The following is a 16596-nucleotide window of genomic DNA, read 5'->3' on the forward strand; positions in this document are numbered from 1 at the left end:
TTTTAATTTTCCATAATCTTTCAAATGAGATTGTGACCTGACATTTAGTTCCATTATCACAGCTTTAACTGTATTTTGTGTTTAAAAAATGATGGAGACTTTATAAATACCAAAGGAAAATTTAGAAATCCACTTCTTACTGCATCACTCTAATATAAAAACGGCTTTTATTTCTTTGGTTCTCCCCTGAGCTTTATGAATTGGCCTAATTAATCTCAAATATCATAAGCATAGGAGGCCTTGGGGGAAGAGGATTGAGGTGGCAACTTTTCAATTCAATTTTAGCATAACTTGAACAATATGCTCAGGATTGTGATAAGCCCAGTACAAAGGGTATAAAAAGTTAGAATATTCCTGTCTTGAGGGAAATCACATGCTTCTAGAATGGATAAGAATTACAACATTGTGAAATTCCCCACCCCCAGCTTTACTGAGGTATAATTGACAAATAAAAACTGTATATATTTAAAGTACAGAATGTGATGATTTTATACACATGTACTTTGTGAAATAATTATCATAATCAAGCCAATAAACACATGCATCACCTCACATAATTATCCTATTTTTTCCTATGTGGTAAGAACATTTAAGACCCACTTTCTTACCAAATTTCAAGTAGGCAGTACAGTACTAGTAACTAATAGTCAACATGCTGTGCTGACTGTTGGATCCCAGAACTTGTTCATCTTATAACTGAATTTGTACCCTTTGACCAACATCTCCCCACTTCCTCCATTGCCCCTACCCCCCAGCCTCTGGCAACCACCATTCTACCTTCTGCTTCTATGAGTTTGGCTTTTTTAGATTATACATATAAGTGAGATCACTCGGTATTTGTCTTGCTGAGTCTGGTTTATTTCACTTAGCATTATATTTTCCAGGTTCATCCATGTTGTCACAAACGGAAGGATTTCCATCTTTATTGTGGCTGAATAATATTCCATTCAGCAGATTTCCATTATCCATTCATCTGTTGGTGGACACTTAGATTGATTCCATATCTTGGCTATTGTGAATAATGACACAATGAACATGAGAGTGCAGATCTCTCTTTGAGATACTGATATCATTTCCTCTGGATATATACCCAGAGTAGGAATACTGGGTCATATGGTGTTCTAGTTTTAATTTTTTTTAGGAAACTCCAGAATATTTTCTATAACGGCTGTACCAACTATTGTGGAAAAATTAAAGGTTTATTCAACCTGGTGTTGTTGATGTCCAACCACATAGACCCTCAGCCTGCTCTGAGTTTACCTGCGGCCACAGGGGCCAGTTCCCACCAAGTTGACAGCTTTGCCCTGAATGGCTTTCTCTCTGCTTCTTTGCTGGCTCTCTCTGACCCAGCAACTGCATGCAGGGAAACTGAAACTGTGTGCAGGGTGTCAGGCCTCTGAGCCCAAGCCAAGCCATCACATCCCCTGTGACTTGCACGTATACATCCAGATGGCCTGAAGTAACTGAAGATCCACAAAAGAAGTAAAAATAGCCTTAACTGATGACATTCCACCATTGTGATTTGTTTCTGCCCCACCCTAACTGATCAATATACTTTGTAATCTCCCCCACCCTTAAGAAGGTTCCTTGTAATTCTCCCTACTCCTGAGAATGTACTTTGTGAGATCCACCCCTTGCCCCCAAAACATTGCTCCTAACTCCACCGCCTATCCCAAAACCTATAAGAACTAATGATAATCCACCATGTTTTGCTGACTCTCTTTTCGGACTCAGCCCACCTGCACCCAGGTGAAATAAACAGCCATGTTGCTCACACAAAGCCTGTTTGGTGGTCTCTTCACACGGACGTGCATGAAATTTGGTGCCGTGACTCGGATCGGGGGACCTCCCTTAGGAGATCAATCCCCTGTCCTCCTGCTCTTTGCTCCGTGAAAAAGATCCACCTACGACCTCAGGTCCTCAGACTGACCAGCCCAAGAAACATCTCACCAATTTCAAATCTGGTAAGTGGCCTGTTTTTACTCTGTTCTCCAACTTCCCTCACTATCCCTCAATCTCTTTCTCCTTTCAATCTTGGCGCCACACTTCAATCTCTCCCTTCTCTTAATTTCAATTCCTTTCATTTTCTGGTAGAGACAAAGGAGACATGTTTTATCTGTGGACCCAAAACTCCGGCGCTGGTCACGGACTGGGAAGGCAGCCTTCCCTTTGTGTTTAATCATTGCAGGGACGCCTCTCTGATTATTCACCCACGTTTCAGAGGTGTCAGACCATGCAGGGACGCCTGCCTTGGTCCTTCACCCTTAGCGGCAAGTCCCGCTTTCCTGGGGCAGGGGAAAGCACCCCTCAACCCCTTCTCCTTCACCCTTAGTGGCAAGTCCCGCTTTCCTGGGGCAGGGGCAAGTACCCCTCAACCCCTTCTCCTTCACCCTTAGTGGCAAGTCCCGCTTTCCTGGGGCAGGGGCAAGTACCCCTCAACCCCTTCTCCTTCACCCTTAGCGGCAAGTCCCGCTTTCCTGGGGCAGGGACAAGTACCCCTCAACTCCTTCTCCTTCACCCTTAGCGGCAAGTCCCGCTTTTCTGGGGTAGGGGCACGTACCCCTCAATCACTTCTCCTTCACCCTTAGTGGCAAGTCCCACTTTTCTAGGGGGCAATAACCCCCAATCGCTTATTTCCGCACCCTGACCTCTTATCTCTGTGCCCCAATCCCTTCTCTGCTTTTCTGGAGGGCAAGAAGCCCCCACCCCTTCTCCGTGTCTCTACTCTTTTCTCTGGGCTTGCCTCCTTCACTATGGGCAAGCTTCCACCTTCCATTCCTCTTTCTTCTCCCTTAGCCTGTGTTCTTAAGAACTTAAAACCTTTTCAACTCTGACCTGACCTAAAATCTAAGCGTCTTATTTTCTTCCAAATAGCCAGAAACGGGACTTTCAATTTTTCCATCCTACAAGATCTAAATAATTCTTGTCATAAAATGGGCAAATGGTCTGAGATGCCTGACCTTCAGGCATTCTTTTACACATCAGTCCCTTCCTAGTCTCTGTGCCCAATGCAACTCATCCCAAATCTTCCTTCTTTCCCTCCTGCCTGTCCCCTCAATCCCAATGCCCAAGCGTCGCTGAGTCTTTCTAATCTTCCTTTTCTACAGACCCATCTGACCTCTCCCCTCCTTGCCAGGCCGAGCTAGGTCCCAATTCTTCCTCAGCCTCTGCTCCTCCACCCTATAATCCTTTTATCACCTCCCCTCCTCACACCTGGTCCCGCTTATAGTTTCGTTCTGTGATTAGCCCTCCCCCACCTGCCCAGCAATTTATTCTTAAAAAGGTGGCTGGAGCTAAAGGCATAGTCAAAGTTAATGCTCCTTTTTGTTTATCCCAAATCAGATAGCATTTAGGCTCTTTTTCATCAAATATAAAAATCCAGCCCAGTTCATGGCTTGTTTGGCAGCAACCCTGAGACACTTTACAGCCCTAGACCCTAAAAGGTCAAAAGGCCATCTTATTCTCAATATACATTTTATTACCCAATCTGCTCCCGACATTAAATAAAACTCCAAAAATTAAATTCCAGCCCTCAAACCCCACAACAGGATTTAATTAACCTCGCCTTCAAGGTGTACAATAATAGAAAGAAGTTGCAATTCCTTGCCTCCACTGTGAGACAAACCCCAGCCACATCTCCAGCACACAAGAACTTCCAAATGCATGAACTGCAGGGGCCAGGCGTTCCTCCAGAACCTCCTCCCCCAGGAGCTTGCCACAAGTGCCAGAAATCTGACCATCAGGTCAAGGAATGCCTGCAGCCCAGGATTCCTCCTAAGCCATGTCCCATCTGTGCGGGACCCCACTAGAAATCGGACTGTTCAACTTACCTGGCAGCCACTCCCAGAGCCTGGAACTCTGGCCCAAGGCTCTCTGACTGACTCCTTCTCGGCTTAGCGGCTGAAGACTGATGCTGCCTGATCGCCTCAGAAGCCCCGTAGACCATCACGGACGCCGAGCTTTAGGTAACTCTCACAGTGGAGGGTAAGTCCATCCCCTTCTTAATCAATACAGAGGCTACCCAGTCCACATTACCTTCTTTTCAAGGGCCTGTTTCCTTTGCCTCCAAAACTGTTGTGGATATTGACAGCCAGGCTTCTAAACCTCTTAAAACTCCCCAACTCTGGTGCCAACTTAGACAATACTCTTTTAAGCACTCCTTTTAGTTAGCCCCACCTGCCCAGTTCCCTTATTAGGCCGAGACACTTTAACACTTAACTAAATTATCTGCTTCCCTGACTATTCCTGGATTACAGCTACATCTCATTGCTGCCCTTCTTCCCAGTCCAAGGGAAGCGTCCTCCTCTTGTATTTCCCCATCTTAACCCACAAGTATAAGATACCTCTACTCCCTCCTTGGTGACCGATCATGCATCCCTTACCATCTCATTAAAACCTAATCACTGTTACCCCACTCAATGCCAATATCCCATCCCACAGCACGCTTTGAAAGGATTAAAGCCTGTTATCACTCACCTGCTACAGCATGGCCTTTTAAAGCCTATAAACTCTCCTTACAATTCCCCCATTTCACCTGTCCTAAAACCAGACAAGCCTTACAAGTTAGTTCAGGATCTATGCCTTATCAACCAAATTGTTTTGCCTATCCACCCCATGGTGCCAAACCCATATACTCTCCTATCCTCAATACCTCCCTCCACAATCCATTATTCTGTTCTGGATCTCAAACATGCTTTCTTTACTATTCCTTTGCACCCTTCATCTCAGCCTCTCTTTGCTTTCACTTAGACTGACCCTGACACCCATTAGGCTCAGCAAATTACCTGGGCTGTACTGCCGCAAGGCTTCACAGACAGCCCCCATTACTTCAGTCAAGCCCAAATTTCATCCTCATCTGTTACCTATCTCGGCATAATTCTCATAAAAACACACGTGCTCTCCCTGCTGATCATGTCCGATTAATCTTCCAAACCTCAATCCCTTACAAAACAACAACTTTCCTTCCTAGGCATGGTTAGTGCGGTCAGAATTCTTACACAAGAGCCAGGACCGCACCCTGTAGCCTTTCTGTCCAAACAACTTGACCTTACTGTTTTAGCCTAGCCCTCATGTCTGCGTGCAGCGGCTGCCACTGCTTTGCTGCCACTGCTTTAATACTTTTAGAGGCCCTCAAAATCACAAACTATGCTCAACTCACTCTCTACATTTCTCGTAACTTCCAAAATCTATTTTCTTCCTCATACCTGACGCATATACTTTCTGCTCCCCGGCTTCTTCAGCTGTACTCACTGTTTGTTAAGTCCCACAATTACCATTGTTCCTGGCCCAGACTTCAATCCGGCCTCCCACATTATTCCTGATAACCACACCTGACCCCCATGACTGTATTTCTCTGATCCACCTGGCAGTCACCCCATTTCCCCATATTTCCTTCTTTCCTTTTCCTCACCCTGATCATGCTTGACTTATTGATGGCAGTTCCACCAGGCCTAATCGCCACACACCAGCAAAGGCAGGCTATGCTATAGTACAAGCCACTAGCCCACCTCTTAGAATCTCTCATTTCCTTTCCATCGTGGAAATCTATCCTCAAGGAAATAACTTCTCAGTGTTCCATCTGCTATTCTACTACTCCTCAGGGATTATTCAGGCCCCCTCCCTTCCCTACACATCAAGCTTCAAGATTTGCCCCCGCCCAGGACTGGCAAATTAGCTTTATTCAACATGCCCCGAGTCAGATAACTAAAATACCTCTTAGTCTAAGTAGACACTTTCACTAGATAAGTAGAGGCCTTTCCTACAGGGTCTGAGAAGGCCACCGCAGTCATTTCTTCCCTTCTGTCAGACATAATTCCTCAGTTTAGCCTTCCCACCTCTATACAGTCTGATAACAGACCAGCAGTGAAACCTTTATATCCCTTATAGTCCTCCGTCTTCAGGAAGAGTAGAATGGACTAAAGTTCTTTTAAAAACACACCTCACCAAGCTCAGCCACCAACTTAAAAAGGACTGGACAATACTTTTACCACTTTCGCTTCTCAGAATTCAGGCCTGTCCTTGGAATGCTACAAGGTACAGCCCATTTGAGCTCCTTTTTATTAGGCCCCAGTCTCATTCCAGACACTGGACCAACTTAGACTGTGCCCAAAAAAAACCTGTCATCCCTACTATCTTCTGTCTAGTCATACTCCTATTCTCCGTTCTCAACTACTCATACATGCCCTGCTCTTGTTTACACTGCCGGTTTACACTGTTTCTCCAATCCATCACAGCTGATTATCTCCTCGTGCTATCCCCAAACTGCCACTCTTAGCTCTTGAAGTAAATAAATAATCTTTGCTGGCAGGACTATGCTGAATCTCCTTAGGCACTCTCTATCAGATGTCCTAGGTCCTCCCAATTCTTAGAGCTTTTATACCTGTTTTTCTCCTTCTCTTATTCCATTTAGTTTTTCAATTCATACAAAACCGTATCCAGGCCATCACCAATAATTCTACACGACAAATGTTTCTTCTAACAACCCCACAATATCACCCCTTACCACAAAATCTTCCTTCAGCTTAATCTCTCCCACTCTAGGTTCCCACACCATCCCTAATCCCGCTTGAAGCAGCCCTGAGAAGCATCGCCCATTCTCTCTCCATACCACCCCCCCAAAATTTTCGCCACCCCAAGACTTCAATACTATTTTGTTTTATTTTTCTTGTTAATATAAGAAGGCAGGAATGTCAGGCCTCTGAGCCCAAGCCAAGCCATCGCATCCCCTGTGACTTGCACGTATACATCCAGATGGCCTGAAGTAACTGAAGATCCACAAAAGAAGTAAAAATAGCCTTAAATGATGACACTCCACCATTGTGATTTGTTTCTGCCCCACCCTAACTGATCAATATACTTTGTAATCTCCCCCACCCTTAAGAAGGTTCCTTGTAATTCTCCCTACCCCTGAGAATGTACTTTGTGAGATCCACCCCTTGCCCCCAAAACATTGCTCCTAACTCCACCGCCTATCCCAAAACCTATAAGAACTAATGATAATCCACCACGTTTTGCTGACTCTCTTTTCGGACTCAGCCCACCTGCACCCAGGTGAAATAAACAGCCATGTTGCTCACACAAAGCCTGTTTGGTGGTCTCTTCACACGGATGCGCATGAAACAGGGAAGCTTCAGGAGTGTTGGGGGTTTACAGCCCCAGGGGCGACTTTCAGTGTCAGTCTCCTCAAGCCTCAGAGCCTTCGGTGGGTAAGGGCCATGTTGCCATCAGTGGTAACTTGACAGAATATAGTCAAATGCCAAGATGTGTAAAACCAAAATTTTCTTCCCCTCCAACTCTACCACTTCTCAATTCCCTGTCGATGGAACAAGACATAAAATTAATGCAATCAGCACAGGTTCCCATTTGCCTCACCTCTTGCTGGTTGCCCTGGACCATTTGAGAGGCTGGCTGAGAATAAAGTTGCCACAGTAGACAGCCCTACTATATGCCTTCTTCTTTTTATTGTCAATTTAAATGTGACCTTTCTAGCTCAGGCAGTGACAGAGTCTAAACACTTCTATTCTTCCTAGATCTTGGCAAGTGCGCAGCAATCTGCTATCCTTCTCTTTTTCCATCCGTCTCTTTTTCAGATTTATTCATTTTCTCTACCAACTAGCTATTATGCATCTGGTCTGTCTGAAGTACATTAGGTCCTGGGGGTGCCCCAATGCCCAAGACAGTCGTGGTTCATGAGCTCCCATTGCTTAGAGCTCAGGGTACTACTGTAGCAGGCATCATATATGGTGTGGGAATGCTGTGAAAAGGACAGCATGCTATGGCGGCACCCAGGAGGCCACAATACTAAGCCAGAGTGGGGTGGGGGTGGGTCAAAGAAGGCTACTTAGGAGAAAAAAAAAATAGGCTTTAAGAAAGTCAGAAGAAAGGGATACACAGGAGCCAAACTGAGTATTGCTCAAAAGACGAGCGGCAGCAGGAGGTGATTCAGCTGGAGGATTAAGAAGGGGGCAGTCTATAAAGAGCCTTGCAGAACCTTTCTAGGACTTTACCCTAAAACAAAATCTCTCAAAGGAATTTAAGCTGGAAAAGACATGACCAGACTTACATTTAAAAAATATCTCTGACTGCAATGAATAAATCTGGGAGTGACCAGACTTGACAGACTAGTTAATGCAGATGAAGTGATGGTGACCAAGGTGGAGTAGGAAGTGGCACTGGGAGGAAAAATAACTGAAAGCAATTGGGAGACATTGAGGTAGTGGAATTGATAGATTTGGTGGCTAGTGATATGGAGAAGGTAAGAGAAAGCGGGGAATCAAGAATGACAATTATTTTCCAGTTTGGCAGTTGTTGGCTGGTGGGGCTGTTCCTTAATACAAAGAACAACAGAAGGAGCCCTGTGGGAGCATTGACCGGGGACTGGAAGAGAGTACTGATGATGGTTGTCATTTTGGATAGGCTGTGTTGTTGAGTTTGAGGAGCACGTGAAGAAAGCAGGTAGAAATATCTAATCTGGCATGTCTGGAGTTTAGGGGAGAGATCTGGGCTAGAGGGAGGTGAAACAAGCATCTTTATGAGGGCTTATCTATGCTACGGGTATTATTTAAGAACCTTGCTGCAGAACACCTTGGTATACAGGAATCAAACATCCATCATCATGGCAGTTTCGCTTCAAGAAGGGTGTCATTCTTATCACGCAACAGGCTGTTTTCCTGCACTTATATATTACTAAAGAGTAGAAAAACAGAGGTGGATCAGTTTAGGTGGAGTGGCTAGAAGCCAGAAGGCAGAAGATCATAGAGCAATTAGAATGTGAAAAAGGAAAAACAGAATACCCTGAAGATGCGTGACTCTATCGATGATCTATTGCTGTGTCACAAACCACTCTAAAACTTAGTGGCTAAGATAGTGACAATTTTATTTGCTTATAATTCTGTGGGTCAGCGTTTTGGGCCGGGTTCAGCTGAGTAGCTCTTCTAGTTTCTTTGGCAGTTTGGTCTGGATGACCTAACATCCAGACCAAAGATGTGGTCATGGGTTGTGCGTGTCCTCTCTCTTCAAGATGCCCTCACTTTCAGAGAATAATGAAAGGCAGTTGCAGCAGCTAGCACTGATTTGGTAGAAGGCACCCACTATATGCCAGACATTGTGCTTTTTGCTAGGTATCCCATGGCCTTATTACCATGCTGCTGAAAACCTTAGAGAGGTTCATCTGCTCAAGGAGCTTCCAGTGCTGGCAATTGGCAAGGCCAAGCTTTTAGGTGAGCTCAGTAATGTTGAAGCCCATGCTCTTCCCACTACTACTTGCTGGTTAGTTCCACACTTATACCTCATGGGCCTGGGGGTTACATGTAAGGCTGCAGGGGCTTTAAGTGGAGGTAGAGGACAATCTTGGGGTTCAGAGAGCACTGGAGTATGTTTGGCTCCCTGAGCTGCAGACAGCGTTATAAAAGTAGTCAATGAACTAAAATCTGAAGTGCCTAGAAGAGGCTGTGGCCAACAAAGCCACTACTAATCTTAACTATTATTATTGTTATTGGTACTAGTAATATTGTTGCTTTCTGGTTCATACGCTCATGTCTTCAGCATTTATCAGTCTTTGCTATTCTCCCTAGCTTGGGAAAATTCCTACACTTCCACCCGGTTGCATCTTATTTCATGCATTTTCTTATGTTGAGAATGGAAATAGCTTTGTAGTCTCCATTTACTAAAGGGAGAATACCACAAAGGAGGAGAACCTGGTGTGATTTGTTCACTGATGCAACCCCAGCATCCTGACTGGGCCCTGCTCATTACGTGCTTATCGAATGCCATGTTGGTCTTTTAAAATAAATTCACCTCATCAAGATATCAGCACACCTTAAGGTGAGAGAGGCCTGGGCAGGGGGCAGGGAGCTATGCCTCTGTAATGCACTCTGAATCTACAACGAACCTTCATGGGACACATGCTTGTGTGCAGAGGAGGTCTCTAGAGGCACACATTGCTGTCTTCATCTGAGACATACAGCACACTGGCTCCAAAAGCCCCACATGCAGAAAGAGGAATCTTATTTTCAAATAGAGGCACACTGCTGATTTCATACTTTTAATTGCTCAATTAATTGATATTTAAAGAAAAAGTAGTTAAGGGATATAGAAAGCATTGACTGTGAAGCTACGAACGGATACATGTATCATTTCCAACACTTCACAGAAGGAAAATTCAGGGAAACCAAGTTTCTTGATTTCACAATTCCAATTATAAATACAAACACTTAGGCCTATCCCTCCTCATATGCATTACACTTCAGTTACAAGGATGTTCCACCATGCATGTTGATGAGTGCTTGTCTGGGAGATACCTGCTTTAGCCGACCACTTCTCTTTCCAGCACCAAAAAATCATGTAATTTTAATTCCTGAAAGGATTTGGCTATGTTCTCATAATAAACACATTGTAAACTGTTGGGGCCTGGGATAGGGAGAATTGAAAACTCTGCTGATGGAGGAGATTAAAACTCCTCCAAATCTGCCTGATTGAGGTACCCTGTCTGGGTATCTTCTGCTTTCTGTAGGAAGGATCAGCAAGTTTTGTCTTAATGATAGTAATATTTTAGGATTTATGGATCATACAATCATGAGGGCATATAAATGAATGGCTGTGGCTGTGTTTCAATAACATTTTATTTACAAAAACAGGAGGCCCAGACTTAGTTTGCCAAACCTGCCCTAGAGGGAAGGCTATGAGCTCCAGTTCTCTCCCGAATATCTGGATATTCTGAATGGATGTTCATCATCCAATATTCGCTTTTTGTGTCAGAGTGTGTGTGTGCTCCAACTGCAATAATTTGGTATGAATTTTTAAAATGCAGAGCATCAGTGCTGTTGGTCTAGTCCATTTTATGTGAAGAATCCAAGTGGAATACACATTGTGAGGGTATGATGTTGTATTTCTTAGCATTACACAGAGCTAGGATGACATTCACTTAAATGCACTTATCTAGAATAAAGTGAAGAATGATAGTTGCCTGGAAATAGGGAAGAGTGATTGAGCCCATGTTTTGGTTGGACTACCATTCAACCTAATTTTAAAACTTAAAGGTTTAAAATGATTAGTGTGGCCAGGCACAGTGGCTCATGCCTGTAATCCCAGCACTTTGGGAGGCCGAGGCAGGTGGATCACCTGGGGTCAGGAGTTCGAGACCAGCCTGGCCAATATTATGAAACCCCGTCTCTACTAAAAATACAAACAAACAACAACAACAACAAAATTAGCCAGGTGTGGTGGCAGGCACCTGTAATCCCAGCTACTCGGGAGGCTGAGGCAGGAGAATGCCTTGAACCCAGGAAGCGGAGGTTGCAGTGAGCCAAGATTGTACTACTGCACTCCAGCCTGGGTGACAAGAGTGAAACTTTATCTCAAAAAAATAAAATAAAATAATAAAATAAAATAAAATAAAATAAAATAAAATGATTAGTGTGATAGATTTTCATTTATCCAGTGTTTGATTACTTTTAAATTAAAAATTATGAATGGTATAAAGGAAAAATAAAATAACCTATAAAATAAAGCTGGGAATTTTTGACTCCTTTAATGAATCCTTCCAATCTCAAGTGAAAATGAGGAACATCTTACATATGAATTAAATTGACAGTAAGAATCATATTATGATACTTGCCCCCTTTTAAAAAAATGCAAATCTATTGATTCTTCTACTTGCATCCTATTCATAGAGGCGGATGAATTCCTTTTCCAGTGGATTTCTAGATTCAAGAATTTCTCAAGGCCTAGGCCTAGGTAAACTCATTTTAGATCACCAAACTTCCAGTAGCAGTTGACCTCAATGAATAGTCCAAGGAAATACAAATATATACTAAGCACACTTAAAATCCTTTAGCATTTGCTCCTTTTGTATAAGAAATAGTAAAGGACTAAGGAGACATGACAGGTCTTTGTCACCCCTGCTACGGAGGGTGACAGGTACCAGAAAATGCTCAGGTGCCACATCAGATCAGGCAAGTTAAAAAGAACAATGACCTGTGTGAAAAAATTGTATTTTGTCAGTCACTTTAAAGTATGAGTTAAGTGAATATTTATTATAGACTGAATGATGTTTGTGTCTTCCCTCCCAGCTCATATGAAGCCCTTATCTCTGATGTGATGGTATTTGGAAATGGGGCCTTTGGGAAGTAATTTGGATTAGATGATGTCATGAGAGTAGGGTGCTCATTATGGGATTAGTGGCCTTGGAAGAAGAGACACCAGAGAGCTTGCCCTCTGCCTCCTGTGCTCACACAAACAGACCACGTGAGCACACAGTGAGAAGGTGGCCAACAAGCCAGGAAGAGTCCTCACCAGAAATCTACCATAAAGGCACCTTGATTTCCAACTTCCTGTCTCCGGAAGTGTCAGAAAATAAACTTCTGTTGTTTAAGCCACCCAGTCTAGGGCATCTTGTTTTGGCAGCCTGAGCAGACTAATATAAGGCCTAATTTTTTTTCCAAGATACTTTTTCTTGTCTTTTGAAATAATTTTTACATAATAATAAGGTGCTATGGTAGGGGACAGAGATTGAAGGAATAAGGAATGAGGAGGCCAGTGCGGTGGCTCATGCCTGCAATCCCAGCACAGGGGAGGGAGCTCAAGCAATCCGCCCACCTGGCATTGGGAGGCTGAAGCAGGTGGATTGCTTGAGCTTAGGGGTTCAAGACTAGCTTAGGCAACACGGAAAAATGCTATCTGTACAAATAACATGAAAATTAGCTGGGTGTGGTGGCATGCACTGGTAGTCCCATCTACTCAGGAGGCTGAGGTGGGAGAATGGCTTCAGCCCAGGAGGCAGAGAGGTTGCAGTGAGCTGAGATCACACCACTGCCAGCCTGGGCCACAGAGCAAGACCCAGTCTCAAAAAAAAAAAAAAAAAAAAAGAAAGAAAAAAGAAAAGAAAAGAAAGAAAAAGAAAAAAAAAAAAAGAAATGAGGATATGCAGAAAAAGTTCAGGCTCTATATACATAAAATCTATTTTTCCTAGTCTTATATCTGCAAAATGACTTCTCAGCTTGTTGTTTTTGTCTGGAAAAGTATTAATTCATGATATTATAATTTCCCAAGTTCTTACATAAGAAATTAACTGTCCATATTTTGAGCACTTATAGACAAAATTTCCTTTCAAAGGTGCTTTGAAAATAAACACTTTGTTTTACAGTATGCCACACAATTATCTAATGACCAGCTCTACATGCCTCCCTGTGATGCATTACAGGTGAGAATTAAAAACATCCCACTGAAGGGTGAGTCATGGGCTGGACACTAGATTCAGAACAAACGCCTGCACCAGACTTGCTATGCTAAGGCCAATCTGAATAGCTTTAACAGACCATGGCCACTTTCCATCATTCATTTTTTGTAATACTAGAATTGTTCCCTCTTGAAAACAAAAATTATTACAGAAATCAGCAAGATGTCAGGTATATAGCATTTATAGGCATTTCAAAATAGTCACTTTGAAATGTTGAGCAGATTCATGATAGATTTTCAAGGCTTTGAGTTATTTACATTTTAAAAGGTTTATCAGATATTGCAATGTTAAAGTTAAATTATTTGAACTTCTAGTAGGTAGTAATGGTGTCAGAGAATGACAGGTAATGAAGTCATACAGTACATCTTGTGTCCACATTTCATGCAATTTTTGCAGAATGCTGTACTATGTAAACTGCTACTGCAAAAAAAAAAAAGCAATTATTGCACTGAATTTTCCATAAAATCCCTCCAAGTAAATCTTATCACCTCTTTGCAGATGAGCATCTTGCCTTTGGGAAGATGCAATAGAAAAGGAACTTGCCATAGAAAGCAGTAGTAAGACTTCTTATATGAGACTAAGATTTTCATTTCATTAGCTCTCTCCTTCACCTTGTTTATTAATTCTACAAGCATTTACTGACATCTCCTATGTGCCAAGCACTGGTCCAGGCTCTGGGGATACACTATGAACAAAATACAGTGAAGTCCCTGCCCCATGGAGCTTACATTCTAGTAGGGGGAGACAGACAAACATAAATACAAAATATCAGAGGGTTCAAAAACAGCTTAGAGGTATCTTGCCTGAATTCTGTTTACTGCATATCCTCATTCCTGGGCAATGATAATGATAAAATGAAGAGAGAGGCCAACAATAGGCTGCAGCAATGTTGCTAGTCCCAGCTCTACCATCTACATATTGAGTGGATTTAAGTGAGTCCTCATCTGATATGAGCCTCAGTTTCCTCATCTATAAAATGGGGAGAAATTGGATTAAATTACTTATAAGGGAAAGGGTCCTTCCAGGCTTTTTTGATGAGAGTAGGGTGCTGAAAATCAAGAGCCAGTTTGTTGACTCCTCTAAGGTTTAAAAAATATTTAAATATAAAATCTAAGAAATCCTTAGAGATCTCATACACTCAATACTTCAAATGCCAATCTGAACTTCTTTCATCAATAGCAAATTCTTATTTACAATGGCTATAGAATGAAGTCATTTTACCATCTTTAGCCATATGAAAAACAAGTTATTTACTTATAAAAACATTCATTTTTATTATTGGTTACAAAATCTCACCTTATTTGTGAAACGTTCCCTAGCTATGAGATCCTGCCCTTGATGTGACGCTGTTTCTCTCTTCTGCTAACCCCTATCCCTGACTTTGTGTTCCTGTTTAATTTTTCCAACTGAAGTATTAGCTTTATGAAAACAGGGATTGGCTGCTTGCTTCTTTGAAGAAGAACCCAAATGAGAGTCTGTCCAGGTAATCCATAGACATGTATAATCATTACACCTGCATTTTGTTTTACAGGTACAGGCCTTTTGGGAACCCACATTAGCTCTTTAGACTGTCAGAGTTGTTCTGCTTAGTAAAATTTAGTTTATCAAAGGGTACTCTAACATTGGAAAAGGAAAAACACGTTTCCAGACTAATTCACAGACTAGGGCATTGTAACTTCACTGGAAGCCCTGGTGAGAGGCGTTAATACATATTTAATAATACATATTTAATAATACATATTTAATAATGTAAGTGAACTAGCACATATTTTATAATCAATTAATTTTTCTCAAAGAAGATAATGTAGCAGAAGAGCTGAATGTCAAACAAGGTTAGACTCATACTTACTAACTTGGTAGGAGTTACGATGCCTCTGATTCTCTTGAAAGACAAACTGTATTCACTGGTTTGATTTTGAAATGTAGAGATCAAATTTCAATCAACCCAGCAGCTAAGGATGACAGGAAATTTTACAGGACTAGAAGGAATCATCTTCTCTTATCTGGATCTGATCCCCCTTGACACCTTGGGGGTTTCTGAAGGCTGTGTGCTCTCAGTTTTAGATGGTTGTTACGTAATCAAATATCCCATGCATGTTTTTACATTTGATCAGGTGGGGCTAATCACAAGGACTCATGTTGTCAGTGCCTTTGGGAGCAAAATGAAATAAATCTCTGTCTCAATATTGGAATTTACCTACACAGTCTACTGTGTAGGCCTTGTTCATACAGTGACTGGAAAGGAATAATGACTACATCCTCATTTGGGTGAATGTTACTACTTCAGGACCAGATGAGCAGGGGCATCCCATGTAACCATGAAGAATCTTGAAAGAGCATTACAACATCTAATAATAAACAATTTCTCAAACAGTGCCTGTATGAACTGCAAGATGAGGGCAGGTCCAGATAGACATTGGCTGCATAAATGAAGATCAGAGAAGAATAAGGAGATTCAGACAACTTTTGGCAACCTAGATCACAGTTATAGGTAAATTCTTGTTACAAAGGAAATGGATTTTGGTATACGGAATTTGAATATGTGTATTACTCAACAGAGTACATGCTACCAACAAGGATGTAGCCCCCTTTTTACAAGGTTAGGCAGAAGGAATTATAAAGCCTTGCTGATGTTCAGAGTCCTTACATCAGTATGACTGCAGCCCTCCTCAGTCATTCCAAAAGGTCCTTGGGTTGGATACGAGAATGCATCGGGCCTGGCTTTGGCTATGACATCTCCAGGAAGTCACTGTGTGCAGTGTGGTCTTCAGGGTGGAAGTCCTTGAGTTGCCAGTGAATATCTCTTAAGTCCAAACCTCCATGGGCACTATGGCCTCTTTGGTTCCAACAGAAGGCAGCAGGCTTTCTTCAGACAAGAAATAAAAGGGGAATTGCACCAAAAATCCACGGATCTTCTTCAGTTCCTCCTCAGCTCGAATGGGATCTTCCTTAGCTAATATGGGCTTGTTTATAAAGTCTCTCAGCTGAATTAAATTATGTACTTCATCATTGGGAAGGCACCGGAACACCTGATTAGAACATAAATAGAAAAATGAGTGAGAAGTTTAAAAGCGAGCACATGCCCTTTATGGAAAATAATTATTCCAACAGACAAGACCTCTGTTGTATGAAACATATTATTAGTCTTATGTTACAGCACAGACCTGATTTAAGAGTTGGTTATCTTATGTGCTACAAATAGATAAATCTGCTTCCATTTAAAAAATCATGGCTAGTGGCAGGAAATTACACTAATGTTACCCCATATTAAGGTTAATTTTTTTTGGATAATAATCATCCCTGAATTTCACTGGAGCTTCTGGTCTAAGAGGAATATTGCATATTATATTTTCCCTAACTTT

General features: G+C 42.3%; 1 protein-coding gene across 4 annotated transcripts in view; it reads right to left on the reverse strand.

Moving 5' to 3' along the window:
- Positions 1-10029: 10029 nt before the first annotated feature.
- Positions 10030-16596, reverse strand: part of PLD1 (phospholipase D1) — a 210283-nt gene continuing 203716 nt past the window's right edge. For all 4 annotated transcript variants that reach the window (XM_063621672.1, XM_063621673.1, XM_063621671.1 and 1 more), the window contains one exon: positions 10030-16263. In XM_063621672.1, the coding sequence (XP_063477742.1) occupies positions 16039-16263 (225 nt within the window). In that variant the 3' untranslated portion in view covers positions 10030-16038. The remainder of the gene's footprint in view (positions 16264-16596) is intronic.

The sequence above is a fragment of the Symphalangus syndactylus genome, chromosome 17, assembly GCF_028878055.3.
Source record: "Symphalangus syndactylus isolate Jambi chromosome 17, NHGRI_mSymSyn1-v2.1_pri, whole genome shotgun sequence".
NCBI lineage: Eukaryota > Metazoa > Chordata > Mammalia > Primates > Hylobatidae > Symphalangus > Symphalangus syndactylus.